This window comes from Pelophylax lessonae (genome assembly GCF_965119305.1).
Source record: "Pelophylax lessonae genome assembly, chromosome: 3".
NCBI classification, from domain to species: domain Eukaryota; kingdom Metazoa; phylum Chordata; class Amphibia; order Anura; family Ranidae; genus Pelophylax; species Pelophylax lessonae.
The window spans coordinates 283296083-283311625 of NC_138770.1; the positions used below are offsets into that span (position 1 = coordinate 283296083).

Genomic DNA, 15543 nt, shown 5'->3' on the forward strand with positions numbered 1-15543 from the left:
GACAGAGAAAAATGGATTTTTGTAAGATCTTACCGTAAAATCCTTTTCTCTTAAGCTCATTGACAGACACAGTACCCGCCCCTCTGTTTTTGAGTTGGGTTGGGTTAAATTCTCTGACACTGCTTTGTGACATAACTGACTTCCTGTAGCAGAGAGAGAGAGAGAGGATATACCCTCTGGGACTGCCCCTAAGGTGTGGCCAGAAGGTTTTCCTTCCGTCTAGTGTCCTACTCCTGTAGAGGGCAGCATAACCCAATATGTTATTAATCAAGAGGACTGTGTCTGTCAATTTTTTTTTTTTTTTTTTAATCTTTTTATGGTTAGGCTGATTCTGTGCTGTTCACCAGCTTTTCTGGATACACAGTTGACCATGGGGCACAAAGTAATAATTTGCATGGACCTGGCCACTATCTTGAAATGAGAAATAATCATTTTTATATGTTGGCTCCCTGATAGAATTAGGCACTGTTCTAAGAAGGTTCTGCTGTTTAAAAATAAAATATTTTTTTTTTTAATGTTTTGAACGGGCCAGAGTTATGATTTGCATATCAAGATTATAGCTTCTGGTTTGGTGAAATAGCAGAGTTAACAGGTACCTAGGCAAAACCGAATGGATACAATTTCAGTCGCTGAATATTTATTATAAATTGAAAATGTTTTATGGAAGGTACAAATTTTGTAAATTTTTTTTTTTTATTAGGTAGAATATGTGTTTACAGACAAAACAGGCACTTTGACAGAAAATGAAATGCAGTTTAGAGAGTGCTCAGTAAATGGAATTAAATACCAAGAGATCAATGGAAAACTTGTGCCAGAAGGTGTAACCTTGGATTTTCCAGATGGAGCCTCAACAAGCTTGGTAAGATAGTTCCTCTTTATCATGCATTACAGAATGTCAAATAGTCCTAAAGCTCACCACACACACATTAGACCAATGATGGTGAACCTTGGCACCCCAGATGTTTTGGAACTACATTTCCTATGATGCTCATGAACTCTGCAGTGTAGTAGAGAATAATGGGAAATGTAGTTCCAAAACATCTGGGGTGCCAAGATTAGCCATCACTGCCTTAGACTGACTAGATACAAATAAATTGTATAATTCAGCTAGTCCTCATTTTAAGTAGATGTGGTAATTCTAAAGATGATCATACAAATTACTGGTTGGCAGTACAATCTTTTTGCAGTCTCCTTACAATTTTCCAAAACTATATAATATATTGCACTTTACCATTTTTGGTTTGAGGTCTACTATACACATTACAACAATACCAAGTTGGGTGTGGTGGCTGCATCTGTGTTCTTCTTTAGGCGTTTTACCTCTGTTTTCACCTGGTAATCTGACCAGTAACCTGCCTCCTGTATTGGTGTGCCTGCACTCTGGATGGAGCAACAGACACATTTGGACAGCAGCTTTGCTGGTCTGGGGGGAGGGTAGCATTACATACACTTGCAGATTTAGATACATTAACAAATGTAACCCAAACTCCAGATAACGTTTTAGGAAATTACAGTAATAGTTCTGTTCCTTTTGGCTACATTCACACCTTAGCGTAGCGTTTTCGCGCGGTTTTTTTACCGCGATTTACAGGCGTTTTTACAGGCGTTTTTTGTGTAGGCGTTTAGATTGAATAGAAACCAATGGAAATAGACTGTAATCTGCCCAAAAATAAGCTCATGTACTTTTTTGAGCGTTGGGCATTTTGCTCACAGCATCAAAATGCTCAGATGTGAACAGGGGCCATTGAAATAGGATTTGTCTTGTTGGGCGTTTTGAGAGCTGATCCTAGAGCAGAAAAACTCCCCAAAAACGCCCCAAAACGCCTAGATGTGAACGGAGCCTTAGGGATAAAATTATTACATTAAAGTAAGACAATCATTTTAAGCACCCCTGTCAGTGGTCTGTTTTAACCCTTTTACTGCTAGATCTGCATGACAGTTTGTTCTGTTGAAAAACAGACTTACTGGCAGGATTACCACGTGAAATAATGTAAGGAGTTTGAAATTACTTTAAGATACTCATACAAGCCTACAGTTTGTTAGCAGTTAGTATTTAGTAAGTTACAACAATATTTGAGAAATATATTCCTAGAATGGTTGTTGAAATCAAACTGATTCTTTTGATAATAAGCAGCATTCATCAAGCCTAGTGAATTTTCCACACTTTATACCTTTTTAAGGACATCTCTACCTTTTTAGTGCAGTTATTTAATCCCCAAGCCCAAGTGCAAGCCTGCTTGGAAAAAAAAAACATTCTTCCTGTTCTAGTGATCTAAACTCTACGGTACCATACATCGTTTGCACTAAAACGTACCTCTGAATCATCATTTTCCTGCGCATGCAGGTCACAGCCCCATGTGTTCCAATGGGTGAACCATCATTTTTGTGGCCTCCAGCGGAGTACATCTCATCTAATATAGCTCAGCCTTCATACTCAAATGAATACCTTTTTATCTAGTGTTTGCTTGCATTCAGGAGGGACAGAATTTAAGGGTAGTTGGTTATCTTGCATATCCTCAGCGCTGATATCTTACATTATCTAAAAAGGAACATGATCATAGGAGGAGATCGCAAAGAATTGTAATTACCAGTGTGACATAGGACTGTTGGTCAGAGTGAGTTTGAGGAGGAGACCCCTGCTTGTTACTGTAGCAAGGGGCACTATTGGATTAGGAATTTGTTATGGAAATCTATTTTCCTGGTAACAGAGCACCTGTAAATACGCATACTTTTCTAGTTTTTTTTTTTTTTTATTATTACTTTATATTCAGTAGCTGCAGAATTAGCTGTTCTTTTTTTCCCTCTAACTTTTATCAGAGCATTGAAGAGGAACTATTCTTCAAGGCAGTCTCCCTTTGCCACACTGTACACATAAGTCATGAACAATCAGAAAGCTCTGTTGATGGCCTGTGGTACTCCAATGGCATATCGACCGAAATTGAATACTATGCATCTTCACCAGATGAAAAGGCACTTGTAGAAGCCTCTAAAAGGTAGGAAAATGTAACCTGTATGATGACAGTTCTGCAATGCCTGTTATTGAATTTAAGTGTATGCAACAATATCATCATCAATAAATTCCAGAAACTGCCCTAAAATGTATTTCTTAGTTGAACATGACAGGCTTTTTACAATACACAGGCTCTTTAATCATTACAACTGGATCATATCTAGCTACCTTCGATTGGATGCTGGCAAGAAAATATGTTTGCAGGGACATCTCCCTATATAACCCCTCTACTTCCAACTACCCTCAGTTTTTGCCAGGTTCCTTAGGTGATGGACCTCCTGCTTTCTCCTGAGAAAAGCATACCTTCTTTCTATGGCATTCTCTTTCTCTGATAATGCTATCCCACCAAGACTCTATCAAGATTGCTGCTGTACCATAGTCACTGTGGATTCTTTTTTTTTTTTCCTATTCCCCACCCCTCCTCCTGCCGATCCCCATCCTGCCTCTCCGTCTCTAAAGGATTTTCAGTTTTTTTTTTTTTTTTTTTTTCTTGGTCTTCAGATGCCACCGTTCGTCGTCTTCTTCCCCTCCTTTATCCCTTATGATTGTCCATCCTGATATTTCAGGTATTGGGATTTTCAGGTTCTCACAAAAGTCCTCTAGTTCTTCCGGAAATCTTAATTTTGTTGTCCTTCCTTCTCTTCTAACTCCTAAACATGCCTGGTATCCCCAGAAGTATTGGATATCATGTTGTTTCAATGTTTCAATCATCGGTTTAAGTATCTGTTTCCTTGCCAGTGTCTCCCGTGACAAGTCAGCGTATACCTGAATCTCAGAATCTTTGTATTTTAAGAGGGGTCGTCTTTTTAATTTTTCCCATATCTGAGATCTTGCTTCGTATCTGAGAAATCTCAGACTCTTTTGGTGTGTTTTGTGGTTTCCTTATTCTGTGTGTTCTTTCAGTTTCTAATTTTGTTATTTCTCTTCCTAATAAGGGATTGAAGACTATATCCAGCATTTCTTCTAAGTTTTCTTCTTTCCCGTTTTCTGGCAATCCACAGATTCATAAGTTTTTCCTTCTATGCCTATTTTCCTGGTCTTCTAGTTTGTAGAGTAGTTTTCTGTGTGTCATTTGTGTTCTCTTCATTTCCTCTTTAAGTGTCTCCAGTTTTGTCTTGATGTTCTGATTTTTCCTCTACTACTTCTACTATTCTTAACATATGACCTAGATCACCATGTAGTATTGCCATATCTTTTTTAATAGATTGTTCCAAATTTAAGAACATTTCCTTCATTTCCTCTCTTGTGGGCAGTTGATTTTTATCCTTTCGCTCCTCCTCTCCACCTAAGTCTGGTATTTTGTCTGTCTGTCCCTTATCCATCTGTACTCCGTCTTTTAACTGGTCAAGTCTACTTTCATCACTTATCTCTGTTGTTTTCTGGTTGCGGGTTTTTTTTGTTACTTTCGTTGTTATATTTTGGTTTTGTTGATGTTTGTTTTTCGCTATTTTCTGCCGTAGCCTCTGGGGTCATATATTTTTTAATGGATGCTGGGCTTGCACTTAGTTTTGGCAGTTTTCCTCCTGAGTCTTTTGCAGGTTTGTTTTTCATTTTCCTATTTGTCTTTTCTACTTCTGCTGAGTTTTAGTGGAGCAGTCCTTGATATGTATATTTTCGATCTTACAATATTAGAATATTCTGAGCTCAGTTCTTTATCCTCCCCGCTTTTGCCACCGCTCCATACCCACAGACCCCAAGAGTCCTTACTCCCACAAGCCTTCCTAGGAGGGATTCAGGCACCATATATCCTCCTCTGCTCTGGCTGCAGTTTCCCCATAGAGATTTACCTGAGTTTTTCCAACATTAAACTCGGGTGTCATCGGTGGATGAATCTCAAATCAGTTAATATCCGTTTTCGCTTTTATTAGTAGTTTTAAATGAAGTCTTCCCCTCTCACCTTCTCGACCTCTGAAGGCTCGTCAAGCGTCTTCTGCGGGCACCAGCTCCTGCTCCCTCAGGAATCACCGCTCCATACGCTACTGAGGAGATCCGTCCGCACTAGTTCTCTGTATACCGCATGCTGGGCTCACCCAAGCCTCCCAGCGTCTGCGGTGTCTCCTCTCCCCCTGGGCTCCTCAGCACATCTCCTGCACTAACCTCCAGCGAGCGCCAGATCATGCCACAACTAACGGCACCTGATAGGAGAGACACAGCGGCAATCCAGGGTAGGGTTGGCGGGGTTTAGCTGGCGGGGGAATCATCCATGGTAGTCTGCCGTCACTGTGGATTCTGATTGCCGCTTTTGAATTGGTTGACTTTTAGCAGAGCCTTGGACGAGCATACCGAGGCCCCCCTCAAAGCCTGTAGGAGTGGTGCCGACCTGTAATTTTGCTGCCATGTATTGGATCCTGCTGTAGATACATCCCCAGGCTGGTAGTGCAGTGTGTAGATTTTTCCACTGGGTGATCTACAGGTGCATGTCCCTCCCAGGGATATGCCCATCATGCGGGGCACAGCCAGAATGGGGAATATTCGCTATAAATCATGCCTACATTAGTGAGTATGGGAGAGAGGACCTTTAAACTTTGTCTAGAGTGCCCCCTTTTTTTGCTCCCAATTCCCTTTGGGGTGTGTGTAAGACACAGATCTCCCTTCCAACTGTTGTGGTTTACAAGCTGGGTTACCTTTTAAAATTGATGCAGTTTGTTACTGTTAATTGCAGGCCTGGAACTGCGCTCCTTCATGCTTTTCCCTTGTAGCACCTATTGCTCCGCCACACTTTCAGTTGAGTTAATGTGGCTGTGCATCCTGCCTCTTCCCAGGCACAGCCATGGACCTGTAACACCTCAACTATGTCCTAATGACCCAGTAATAATGGTTAGTACCATAATTACCTGGCTTACATTTGCTTGGCATTCATGCGGAGGTCATGACTACCCCTCAGGACAATATTCACAAGCATGGAAGATTTCAAGAGCAAAGGAAAAGGGTCAGATGGACTTGCTAACTCAAGCGCAGCTCTTAATGGGGATGGTAATTTGTCCACTTAGGGCTCTGGTACCCTTCTCTCTGGCGGTTGCCCACAATCTAATTCCTTCCCTTGCCCTGGTAGTTCTGCTGGACCATCTGCCACACCAGCTTTGTCTTTCCTGTCCAGAGAGAAATTTTCTGCCTCAATGTCAGATTTCATGGGCATCCTTTCTTATCAAGGCCATGGATTGCAGTCGCACCTGGTGCTCCCTCATTGAGCAGTTCTCATTACCTCTTCAATGGGCAAGGAGGCGAAATGGTCATGGAAAATGTGGGTCAGCATTGCTTTTAAAGGGGTTTTAATTTTTCAATACTGCTTTTATCAATTTTGTGTGTAGTCAACCCATACAGGTTTTTTTTTTTGAACAGACCTTTATTGATTAAGAACAGATTGTACACCCAGAATGCTACAATATTTTGTCAGGTGTAAACAAAAATACAGTTTTCTCTTTCGTTCACTGACGGACACAGCTCCATATCTTCCTAGACACTTGGGCTTATGCTGCTCTCTCTTCAGGAGTAGGACTTCAGTTTTTTCTGCCTAGTCAGGAGTAAGGACCTGGCTCCCTGCTGAGATCTGCGGTCCTGGCATTTTTTTCTTTAAGTGGAATTTTTATGTTCCTTTAGTTTTCTGTTCATCATATGTGAACTACAATCATTTCAGTTTCTGTGTGAACTGCAATCAACAGCAAGCGAGCACGACCCAACTATTAGCTCCACGCTAGGTTGGCCGCAACATAGCCCCACTGGACGGCGAGTGAAACACCTCGCAAGGACGCATAGCCCTGGTCACGACAATTGTCACTACCAGAGTCGCAATGAACCTCTGGCTGCAGCATCCTCATTCCAAGATGGCGCGGTGGACTGCCAGGAGTGGTGTCCGCTGGGTTTCCAGGTGTGGATGAGTAGTGTCCCTCTCTCTTCTCTGGGAAATGCTGGGGTAGATTTGGGCCCTTCCTCGGGTTGGTATGTCCCTTCTGTGCCCTTCACTCATGACCCCCTCCCCCTCGCTGGCAGGGTTCCCCTTTAGTAGTCACCCTCACCTACCTCCTTCTTCCCCCTTAGTCGCCTTTCGGGGTGCACGGCCTTTCTGGGTGAGGATGTCCCTTTTTGGTGATGGGCTGGAGGGTGGTGGGAGCGCGCTGCCCCTGGCTCCTTTCTGGTGTGCCTATGGTAACGGCTGTGCGGGGGGTCCCTGTTGGGGCTTCCCCCTGGTGGATTACAAGTACCTCAGGGTCCAGTGGGGTCCTGGTTGCCGCGTGGCGCCACTATTTTGTTGCCGGCCGTGTTTGTGTAGTCCGGTGGCCATTTTCTTGAAGTCTGGAGTGGTGACCCTTAGTGACAGTGTCAGCGCCTCCTCTTTCTTTCTGATTGCAGCAGGGTAGGAGTTTGGCATTCTGTATCCAGCTCTGAGTGTATGGTGGTGAGTCCCTGTGGGTATACAGCCCCTTCTCTGCTATAGCAGCGCCACTGATGCGCTGATCCTTGTTAGAACCACAGCGGTAGCGGAGTGGGGGTTTTTTTTTTTTTGCTCAAAAATGTTTTTTTTCTTTATACACAGCACAACTTCTGATTTAATCCTGAGTATCGCCACCTAACCCACTCCCAGAAGCTGCAGGACCCTCTGGGTCTCAGTCTGCCCTGGCGGCCATGACGGAAGCCCTGCAGTCACTTGTGTCAAAGGTTGATATGGTCCTGCAAAGGCGGCCTAGCAAGAAGCGCCCCTCTGCCTTCACCTGCATCCTCCGCCTCATCAGAGTCTGAGGTGGATTTGGCCGCTGCTGACGTGAGTCAACCCACTGGGTCTGCGTCCACGCACCCTGAGTGCTCTAACAGTGAAGATGAATCCTCCACTGCAGCCGCGCATGAATAGGCGCTGGTGGAGGCACTGATTGGTCCATGCGGGAAACTTTAAAGTTGGAGGATTCAGCTGATGGGAAGTAGATTACGCCAGTGCAGTTTGGCACCCGCAGATCATCCAAGGTGACTAAGGTGTTTACCTTTCCTGCCTATTTTGATGAGATTGTCGCTAGTCAGTGGGGATCCCCGAAATGCAAGGTTGAAATACCTAAAGCGTTTCCATTTGAGGAGTTTCTTGAAGAAGCTGACGGTTCCACCGACGGTGGTCTCTCAGGTTTCCAGGTTAATGAAGGCCACACTTTTACCAGTGGAGTATTCGCCGTCTTTTAAGGACCCTGTGGACAAGAGAGCTGAGGCTCTAGTCTGATACCCTTTTCATCGTGATGGGTTCAATTTTGAGGCCTGTGTTTGGGATACCAAGGTGATAGCAGACCTTAACAGAATGGGGGAGACTTTTACTCCAGGATCTGGAAGGGGATCAGCATCCTCCTGAGCTGGCAGATCAGTTGAGTCAGGGGCTACAGTACACCCTTGGATGCGCCCCCTCTGGCTGGCAGAGCATCTGTGACGGTGGTGATCCTTCACCGCATGATTTGGTTGAAGTACTGGTCGGCTTCTGTATCTGGGGTGGGGGAGATGTCTTTGTTTCTTTCCAGGCCCGTGGACCTTGCTTATTCAGGACAAATGGATCCACAAGTTGATTCGGTCTGGTTACAAGATCGAGTTTTGGTCCTTGTCCCCGACAAGGTTCTTTCCTTCCAACCTACGCCTGTCCCATGATTGCCTGCAGGGCCTTTTACGGGGCGGTACAGGACCTGTTGGCACAAGGAGTCATTGTGCCGGTTCCAGTGTTGGAATGTTATCAACGCTTTTATTCTAATCTGTTTACTGTTCTCAGGATGGAGGGCAAGGTCAGCCCAATCTTGGCCCTCAAGGCTCTGAACCACTTTTTGCATGTTCAGAATTTTCGAATGGAGTCCATTCGCACGGTAGTGGTATTCCTTCATCAAGGGGATTTTCTGGCCTCTATCGATATCAAGGACGCTTACCTTCATATCCCAATATATGTCGGGCACCAGCATTTTTTTCACTTTTGCCGTGGGCGAGGAGCACTATCAATTTGTGGCTTTACCCTCTGGTCTCACCTCAGCTCCTCTGGGGTTTTCAAAAGTGTTGACTTGCTCCAGCAGAAGGACGTCGCAGTGTTGGGATACATGGACGATCTGCTTCTGCGTGCAGTGTCTTCTTCCGCTCTAGAAGTCTATTTGAACATTACTGTGCGAACTCTACAAAGACATTCCAGACCTATGCAAAGGGAGATTCTTGCGAAATAAACATTGATCCACAGTCGCTAGACAATCTGATCCTGTTGAGCTGGGATACGAGAGGGTCCCTGATATGGTGGCTTCGCTCTCCCGCGCTTCCACAGGGAAAGTCTTTTCTCCCCCTGTATTGGACAGTGGTTTCCACGGATGCCAGCCTGTCCGGGTGGGGAGGTGTTTTGGGCTTTTACTCGGCTCAAGAAGTTTGGACTCGGGAGGAGTCCAGTCTGCCGATCAACATCCTGGCGATTTGGGCGATCAGGCTTTCTCTGTCCCAGTGGACGGATCGCCTGTAGGGGTGCCCGGTAAAGGTACAATCAGACAATGCCAGGGCTGTGGCATATGTCAACCAAGGGGGAACAAGTGCCCAGGTAGCCGGCATCCTAAGGTGGGCAAAATGATATGCTCCAGCCTGCTCTGCTGTGCACATTCCGGGGGTAGAGAATTTGCAGGTGGTCTACCTCAGTCGGCAGACGTTGCATCAGGGAGAATGGTCTCTTCATCCGGATGTGTTTCATCAACTGTGTCTCCGGTGGGGGACTCCCGATGTGGACCTGTTGGCCTCCTGTCTTAACAGGAAGGTGCAGAGGTTCGTGTCAAGGTCTCGGGATCCTCTGGCCGATGGTGGCCCATTGGGGTCAGTATTGTCTTATTTAGGCTTTTCTGCCAATGCAATTTCTGTTGAGATTGCTACGTAAATCGAGGTTGAAGGGTTTCCAGTCATTCTGGTGGCACCAGACTGTCTTTGCCAGTCTTGGTATGCAGGGTTGGTAGCCGACGCTCCTTGGAAACTTCCTCTTGGATCTTCTGTCTCAAGGACCAATCTTCCATCCTGCTTTACGGTCGCTGCCTTTAACAGCATGGCTAGTGAAAGCCAGGTAATGATGGACAGAGGGCTGTCAGAGTCGGTGATTCCTACGCTGTGAAAGCTAGGAAATCTACTTCCAGGAAGGTTTTATCAAGTTTGGCGGGCATACATTACTTGGTGTGAGTCTCTGGGGTTTCTCTAGGTGTAGATCAACGTTTTGCTCTGGGCACCATCAAGGGCCAGATTTCCGCCTTGGCCATAATTTTTCAAAGGCCGTTGGCTGCAAATTCCTTGGATAACACTTTCGTGCAGGGGGTTCACCATCTGGCTCCCTGGTACCTCCTACTCTAGGTACTTCAAAAGCCTCCTTTTGAAAATATTTGTGAACTTCCTCTGCTCACTCTGTCACAGAAGGCGTCCTTTTTAGTGGCTATTACGTCTGCGTGTAGGGTGTCGGAGTTGCCTGCATTGTCCTGTCGGTCACCTTTCCTGGTGGTTCACCGGGACAAAGTGGTGTTACGACCCTGTCAGGCGTTCCTCCCTAAGGTCGTCTTGAAGTTTCATTTTAAATGAGGATATTATTTAGCCGTCTTTGTGTCCTAATCCGAAACATCCTAAAGAAATTGCCCTACACTCCTTGGATGTGGTTTGGGCAATCAGAGTGTACCTGGCGGCGACTGAATCGATTGCTAAATCCGATTCTTTGTTTGTCCTTTATGGATGAACCCCGTAAGGGGCAGGCCGCATCTGCTGCGACCATTTCCAGATGGATCAGGCAGACGTTGGTGCATGGCCTATTCTAAGGGTCAGGTTTCTCCTTACCCTGTTAGGGCACATTCTACGAGGGTGCTTAGTGCCTCCTTGCCCTTCCGTCGTCGGGTGTCAGTGGTTCAGGTGTGCAAGGCAGCTACGTGGTCGTCAGTACACACATTCACAACGTTTTTTTATTAGGTGAATGTACTTGCATCTTCGGATGCTGCGTTCGGCCGCAAAGTTTCACAGGCTACAGTTGCAGAGGCTCCTGCCTCTTGACGGTGTATTTTTTTTCCTGGTGGTGAGCTATAGTTCCTGGTTGAGCTCCTGGTTGGCAATGTTTAGCCCTTGTTGGGAATTATATCTATTGCTGTGTTTTTCCCGCCCCTCATATTGACACTGCTTTGGGATGTCCCAAGGGTCTAAGAAGATATGGAGCTGTGTCTGTCTGAACGAAAGACAACAGATGGAGCTGTGTCTGTCTGAACGAAAGACAACAGCTGGATTTTTGTCTTACAGTAAAATCCTTTTCTCTTTGGTTCACTGACGGGGACAGCACATGCCCCTCTGTTGGGTTGAGTTATGTATTCTTCTGACACTGCTTGTTACAAACTGAAGTCCTATTGCAGGAAGTGAGGGTATACCCCCTGGGACTGCCTCAGGGGATTAACCAAATTTTTCCGACTAGTCCTACTCCTGAAGAGAGAGCAGCATAAGCCCAATGGTCTAAGAAGATACGGAGCTGTGTCTGTCAGTGAACCTCAGAGAAAAGGATTTTACGATACAAAAATCCATTTCTACTGTTTACAGCCTATTTTATACTATTTACAGCCTATAAACTATATTTTTACAAAATTTTCAATCAAGATATAAAAGATTTTGTTCTTGGTTCATTTAGGGGTAATCTTGAGGCGCTTTTTTTTTTATTTATTTCAATGTTTTTAGTATAGAAATACATGGCTCAGGCATTTGAACAATGTATTGTGGGATGTTGGAGGGGGTATGCCTGTTTTTATCCAAGAAAGTCTTTATGGACACAACTGATTCAGATGCTCTGGGGATTAAATATGACCGCAACAATGCTCTGGGGAATGAATAATAGCCGTGTTAAATCTAACATTGTACCTGCAATCCAGCAGCCTTCATATTTTCAATATGTTCTCAAAAGCACTGGTTCGCTGAAGCTATCACCCTGTGTGTATTACCACCTATCTGGGCTAGGAAACAGTAAAAATTGATACACAACCAGAGTTGTATAAAGTACTCGAAACCCATACTTGAGTAAAAGTACAAGTGCTCGATCAAAAAGTGACTTGAGTAGAAGTGGAAGTGCTCAAACAAAAAGTGACTTGAGTAGAAGTACTAAAGTATTCAACTTTATTTGTACTTAAGTATTGAAAGTAGTTTTTTTTAAAAAATTTGCTACTCAAGTACTGAAAGTGAAAGTACCAGTAGTTTTGAAAAAAAAATTGCTACTCAAGTACTGAAAGTAAAAGTACAAGTACTGTTTTATGTAGTTATTAAAGAAAGAAGTCAAAAGTTTGAACATCTTATTGTTATTTCAAATGCAGCTTTTATTTATACATACAGTAGCTTTTATTTTCATATGCGCTGATAATACACATGTTTTGAGCTTCATGAAACCTGCCATCTACTGTTCTGGCAGTGGTAATTTTTATAATTGTAACGAGTAACTATGCAGCACAAAAGAAAAATATCGGAGTAGAAGTATTGAAATCATTGAAAAAATGCAGTGAAGTAAAAGTGGAAGTAGGAGAAAAAAATTGTACAGATACCGCCTTTCGTTACTTAACCACTTAAGCCCCGGAGGATTTGGCTGCTAAATGACCAGGGGGTTTTTTGCAATTTTTTTACTGCGTGAATTTAACGGACAATTGCGCGGTCGTGCAACGCTGTACCTAAACAAATTTGACGTCCTTTTTTTTCCCACAAACAGAGCTTTCTTTTGGTGGTATTTGATCACCTGTGCGATTTTTTGATCATGCGCTATAAACAAAAAAAGAGCGTCAATTTTGCAAAAATAACAATATTTTTCACATTTTTTTATATGAAATTCCCCCCCCCCCCAAAAAATGTAAAAATCAAAATTTTTTAACATTTTCGGCCAATTTGTTTTATGCTACATATGTTTGGTAAAAAAAATCGCAAAAAGCGTATTTTGATTGGTTTGCGCAAAAGTTATCGCGCTTACTAACAAAGGGAAAGATTTTTGTCATTTTTGGTGTTTTTTTTTTTTAACGCGTAATGGCGGCGATCTGCGATTTTTTTTTTTTTCCGGTACTGCGACATTGCGGCGGACAGATCGGACCCTTGACTGACCTTTTTGACACTTTTGGGGGTACCAGTGACATTACTGCAGTAATCAGTGCTATATATATATGCACTGTTACTGCAAAAATGACACTGGCAGGGAAGGGGTTAACTTTATTGGACAGGGAGGGGTTAAGTGTGTCCTAGGGGCGTGCTTCTAACCGTGCAGGGACATTGCTATTGGTGTAAAAACAAAGATCAACGGTTCTACATAGTAGAACCGTCTGATCTTCATTTTTACACAGGGAGAATGACGGGCGGCTTGTTTACATAAGCCGCTCCGCCTTTCTCCCCTCACAGGAGCGATCGTAGTGTGACCGGCGGACATCGAGTCCGCCGGTCACACGCACTGACTTGTCTGTGAACGAGCCGCGGCGGGCGCGCGCCCACCCGCAATTGGCTCGCAAGTCAGTGACAGGCGAGTGACGTATCCATACGTCACTCTGCCTGGCCGGGCAACCGGTTAAGTACAGTAGTGAAGTCGTTCTACTTAGTTTACTATACATCTCTGTACACAACACATCACACACCATTGTTTGAGATTCACAGCTGTAATACTTAACTGCATGTTGTATTCATTCAGGAATCTATGGAGCCTTGTGAGAATGTTCTGACTATTCCTAGCTATTTTTCTGCAAAAGAAGAAAAAAAAAGATAAAATTGCATTTTCTTGTTGCAGGATGGGTGTTGCTTTTTCTGGAACCAGTGGTGATGTAATGGAAATCAAAATTCTTGGAAAACTTGAAAGGTAACTATATAATAATTAAAGCAGGCTACAAAAGGAGTGAACGGCTTCTGTTTAGCCCAAGAACCTCTCATGCAGTTCAGAATATCTTTTTTTTTTTCATGCACATTGCCATAATATTTTTACACGGGATCGCGCTGTCAGCAAGATCTTTATCTCTTCTTCAATGCTGGCAAGGGCCGCCTGTCAGAACAGAGGGCATGCTCTTGCCTGGCAGAAATACAGGAATCGGGCTTTAATCCTAATATGGGAATGCTCATGTAATAGTGACAGCGCCGCTACTGTATTGTAAACAGGCCAGTTAGTGCTGTCCTAAAGACAGTGCCCCGGACTCAAAGTAGGTGGTAGGATAAAAAAAATAGTTATTGTTTTCCTTAAATAAGCAGCTAAATATTCATTTTTGTTTTTGCGTATACATAAACATTTTATATTAAATCACGTTGCAGAAATCAGTTTTTTTCTTGGACATAAGTCTATTTCTTTTTAGCAGAATTATCAAAAATCAGGAGTGCATACAGTGTTATTTAAAGTTATATGAAAATGCACTATAAAAATTTCCAAGAGGGTGAATACTTTTTAAAGATGCTGTATACTGGTGCATTACAAAACTGATGCATCCTTGAACATGTCTCTATAGAGTAATTTGCCTTGGTACAGTTTCTGTTGTTCCCCTATTGCAGGGCTCGACAAACCTTAGGTGCCAGGTCCCAATGGCCACTAGAAAATGTGGTCCAGCGCCTGGGTTGTTGTCAGCCCCAGTGGCTAGCATGGGGGCGCAGGCGGGCGCAACATTGCTGGGTGTCCTGCAGGTGTTTTCTGATGCCAGGGGTGGGGAGTGGCAGCACTGGGAGGACGGCGGGTTAGGGCAGTGGGACTTTAGTATAGTAGGAGGGGTGGGAAGTGTCCCCTGTGCAGCTCTCTTCTCCCTCCTGCTGGGTGCAGGTCTATCAATCTGTCCAGGGAGACTCCATGCAGCAGGAGCCGTCGGGTCTGAATGGGCTTAGCAGTGGCTCTGAGCTGGTCCCCTTCTCGCACCTGATGGCTGTCAAATTTGGTTAGCCACAATCGTAAGAGAAAGGGGGTGGGGACCGAACGGCAGATCCATGTCTGCATGGACACATGGAGCTGCAGCTTGGCTCAGGTGCCCCCATAGCAAGCTGCTTGCTGTTGGGGCACTCGACAGGAGGGAGGGGCAGGAGCAGCGAAGAGGGACCCGAGAAAAGGAGGATCTGGGCTGCCCTGTGCAAAACCACTGCACAGAGGAGGTAAGTATAACATATTTGTTTAAAAAAAAATAAAAATTAATTACAATCACTTTAAGTCTACTGGAGATAGGCCTGGCACCGACTATCAATTCCACCATACTTTTTCAAACTTGTGCGAGCTACTTCTATGCGCATAGATCAATTTTTACATAACTAAATACTGTGCCCATTTGGTCTATCCACATCTGCAGCATTGGTACTGTTTAGGAGATCCAGTGTATTAGATATGTCTGCAGACATGGAACAGAGCCCTGCTAGTTGCTCCCTAAATCTTCATGCACACAGGGCGTTAGAAAAAATGAGCTGCAAAGCCACTACAAACGCCAGGAAAAAGCAACTGTAAAAACATGCTTTTAGTAGCTTTTTTCAATGGTGTTAATGCATGTTTAGCCACGTTCGCTTTTAGCAGCGTTTCTCTGCCTCTATTCAAAATCTATGAGAGCTGTCTTTGATCTGATTTTCAGCGCATTGATTGAAAT

The 15543-nt window shown here is 44.2% G+C and overlaps 1 protein-coding gene across 4 annotated transcripts in view; it reads left to right on the forward strand.

Moving 5' to 3' along the window:
* The window catches only part of ATP11B (ATPase phospholipid transporting 11B (putative)), a 358393-nt gene that overhangs the window by 175221 nt on the left and 167629 nt on the right, over positions 1-15543 (forward strand). For all 4 annotated transcript variants that reach the window (XM_082249614.1, XM_082249613.1, XM_082249612.1 and 1 more), the window contains exons 13-15: positions 701-859; positions 2818-2993; positions 13734-13802. In XM_082249614.1, the coding sequence (XP_082105740.1) occupies positions 701-859; positions 2818-2993; positions 13734-13802 (404 nt within the window). The remainder of the gene's footprint in view (positions 1-700; positions 860-2817; positions 2994-13733; positions 13803-15543) is intronic.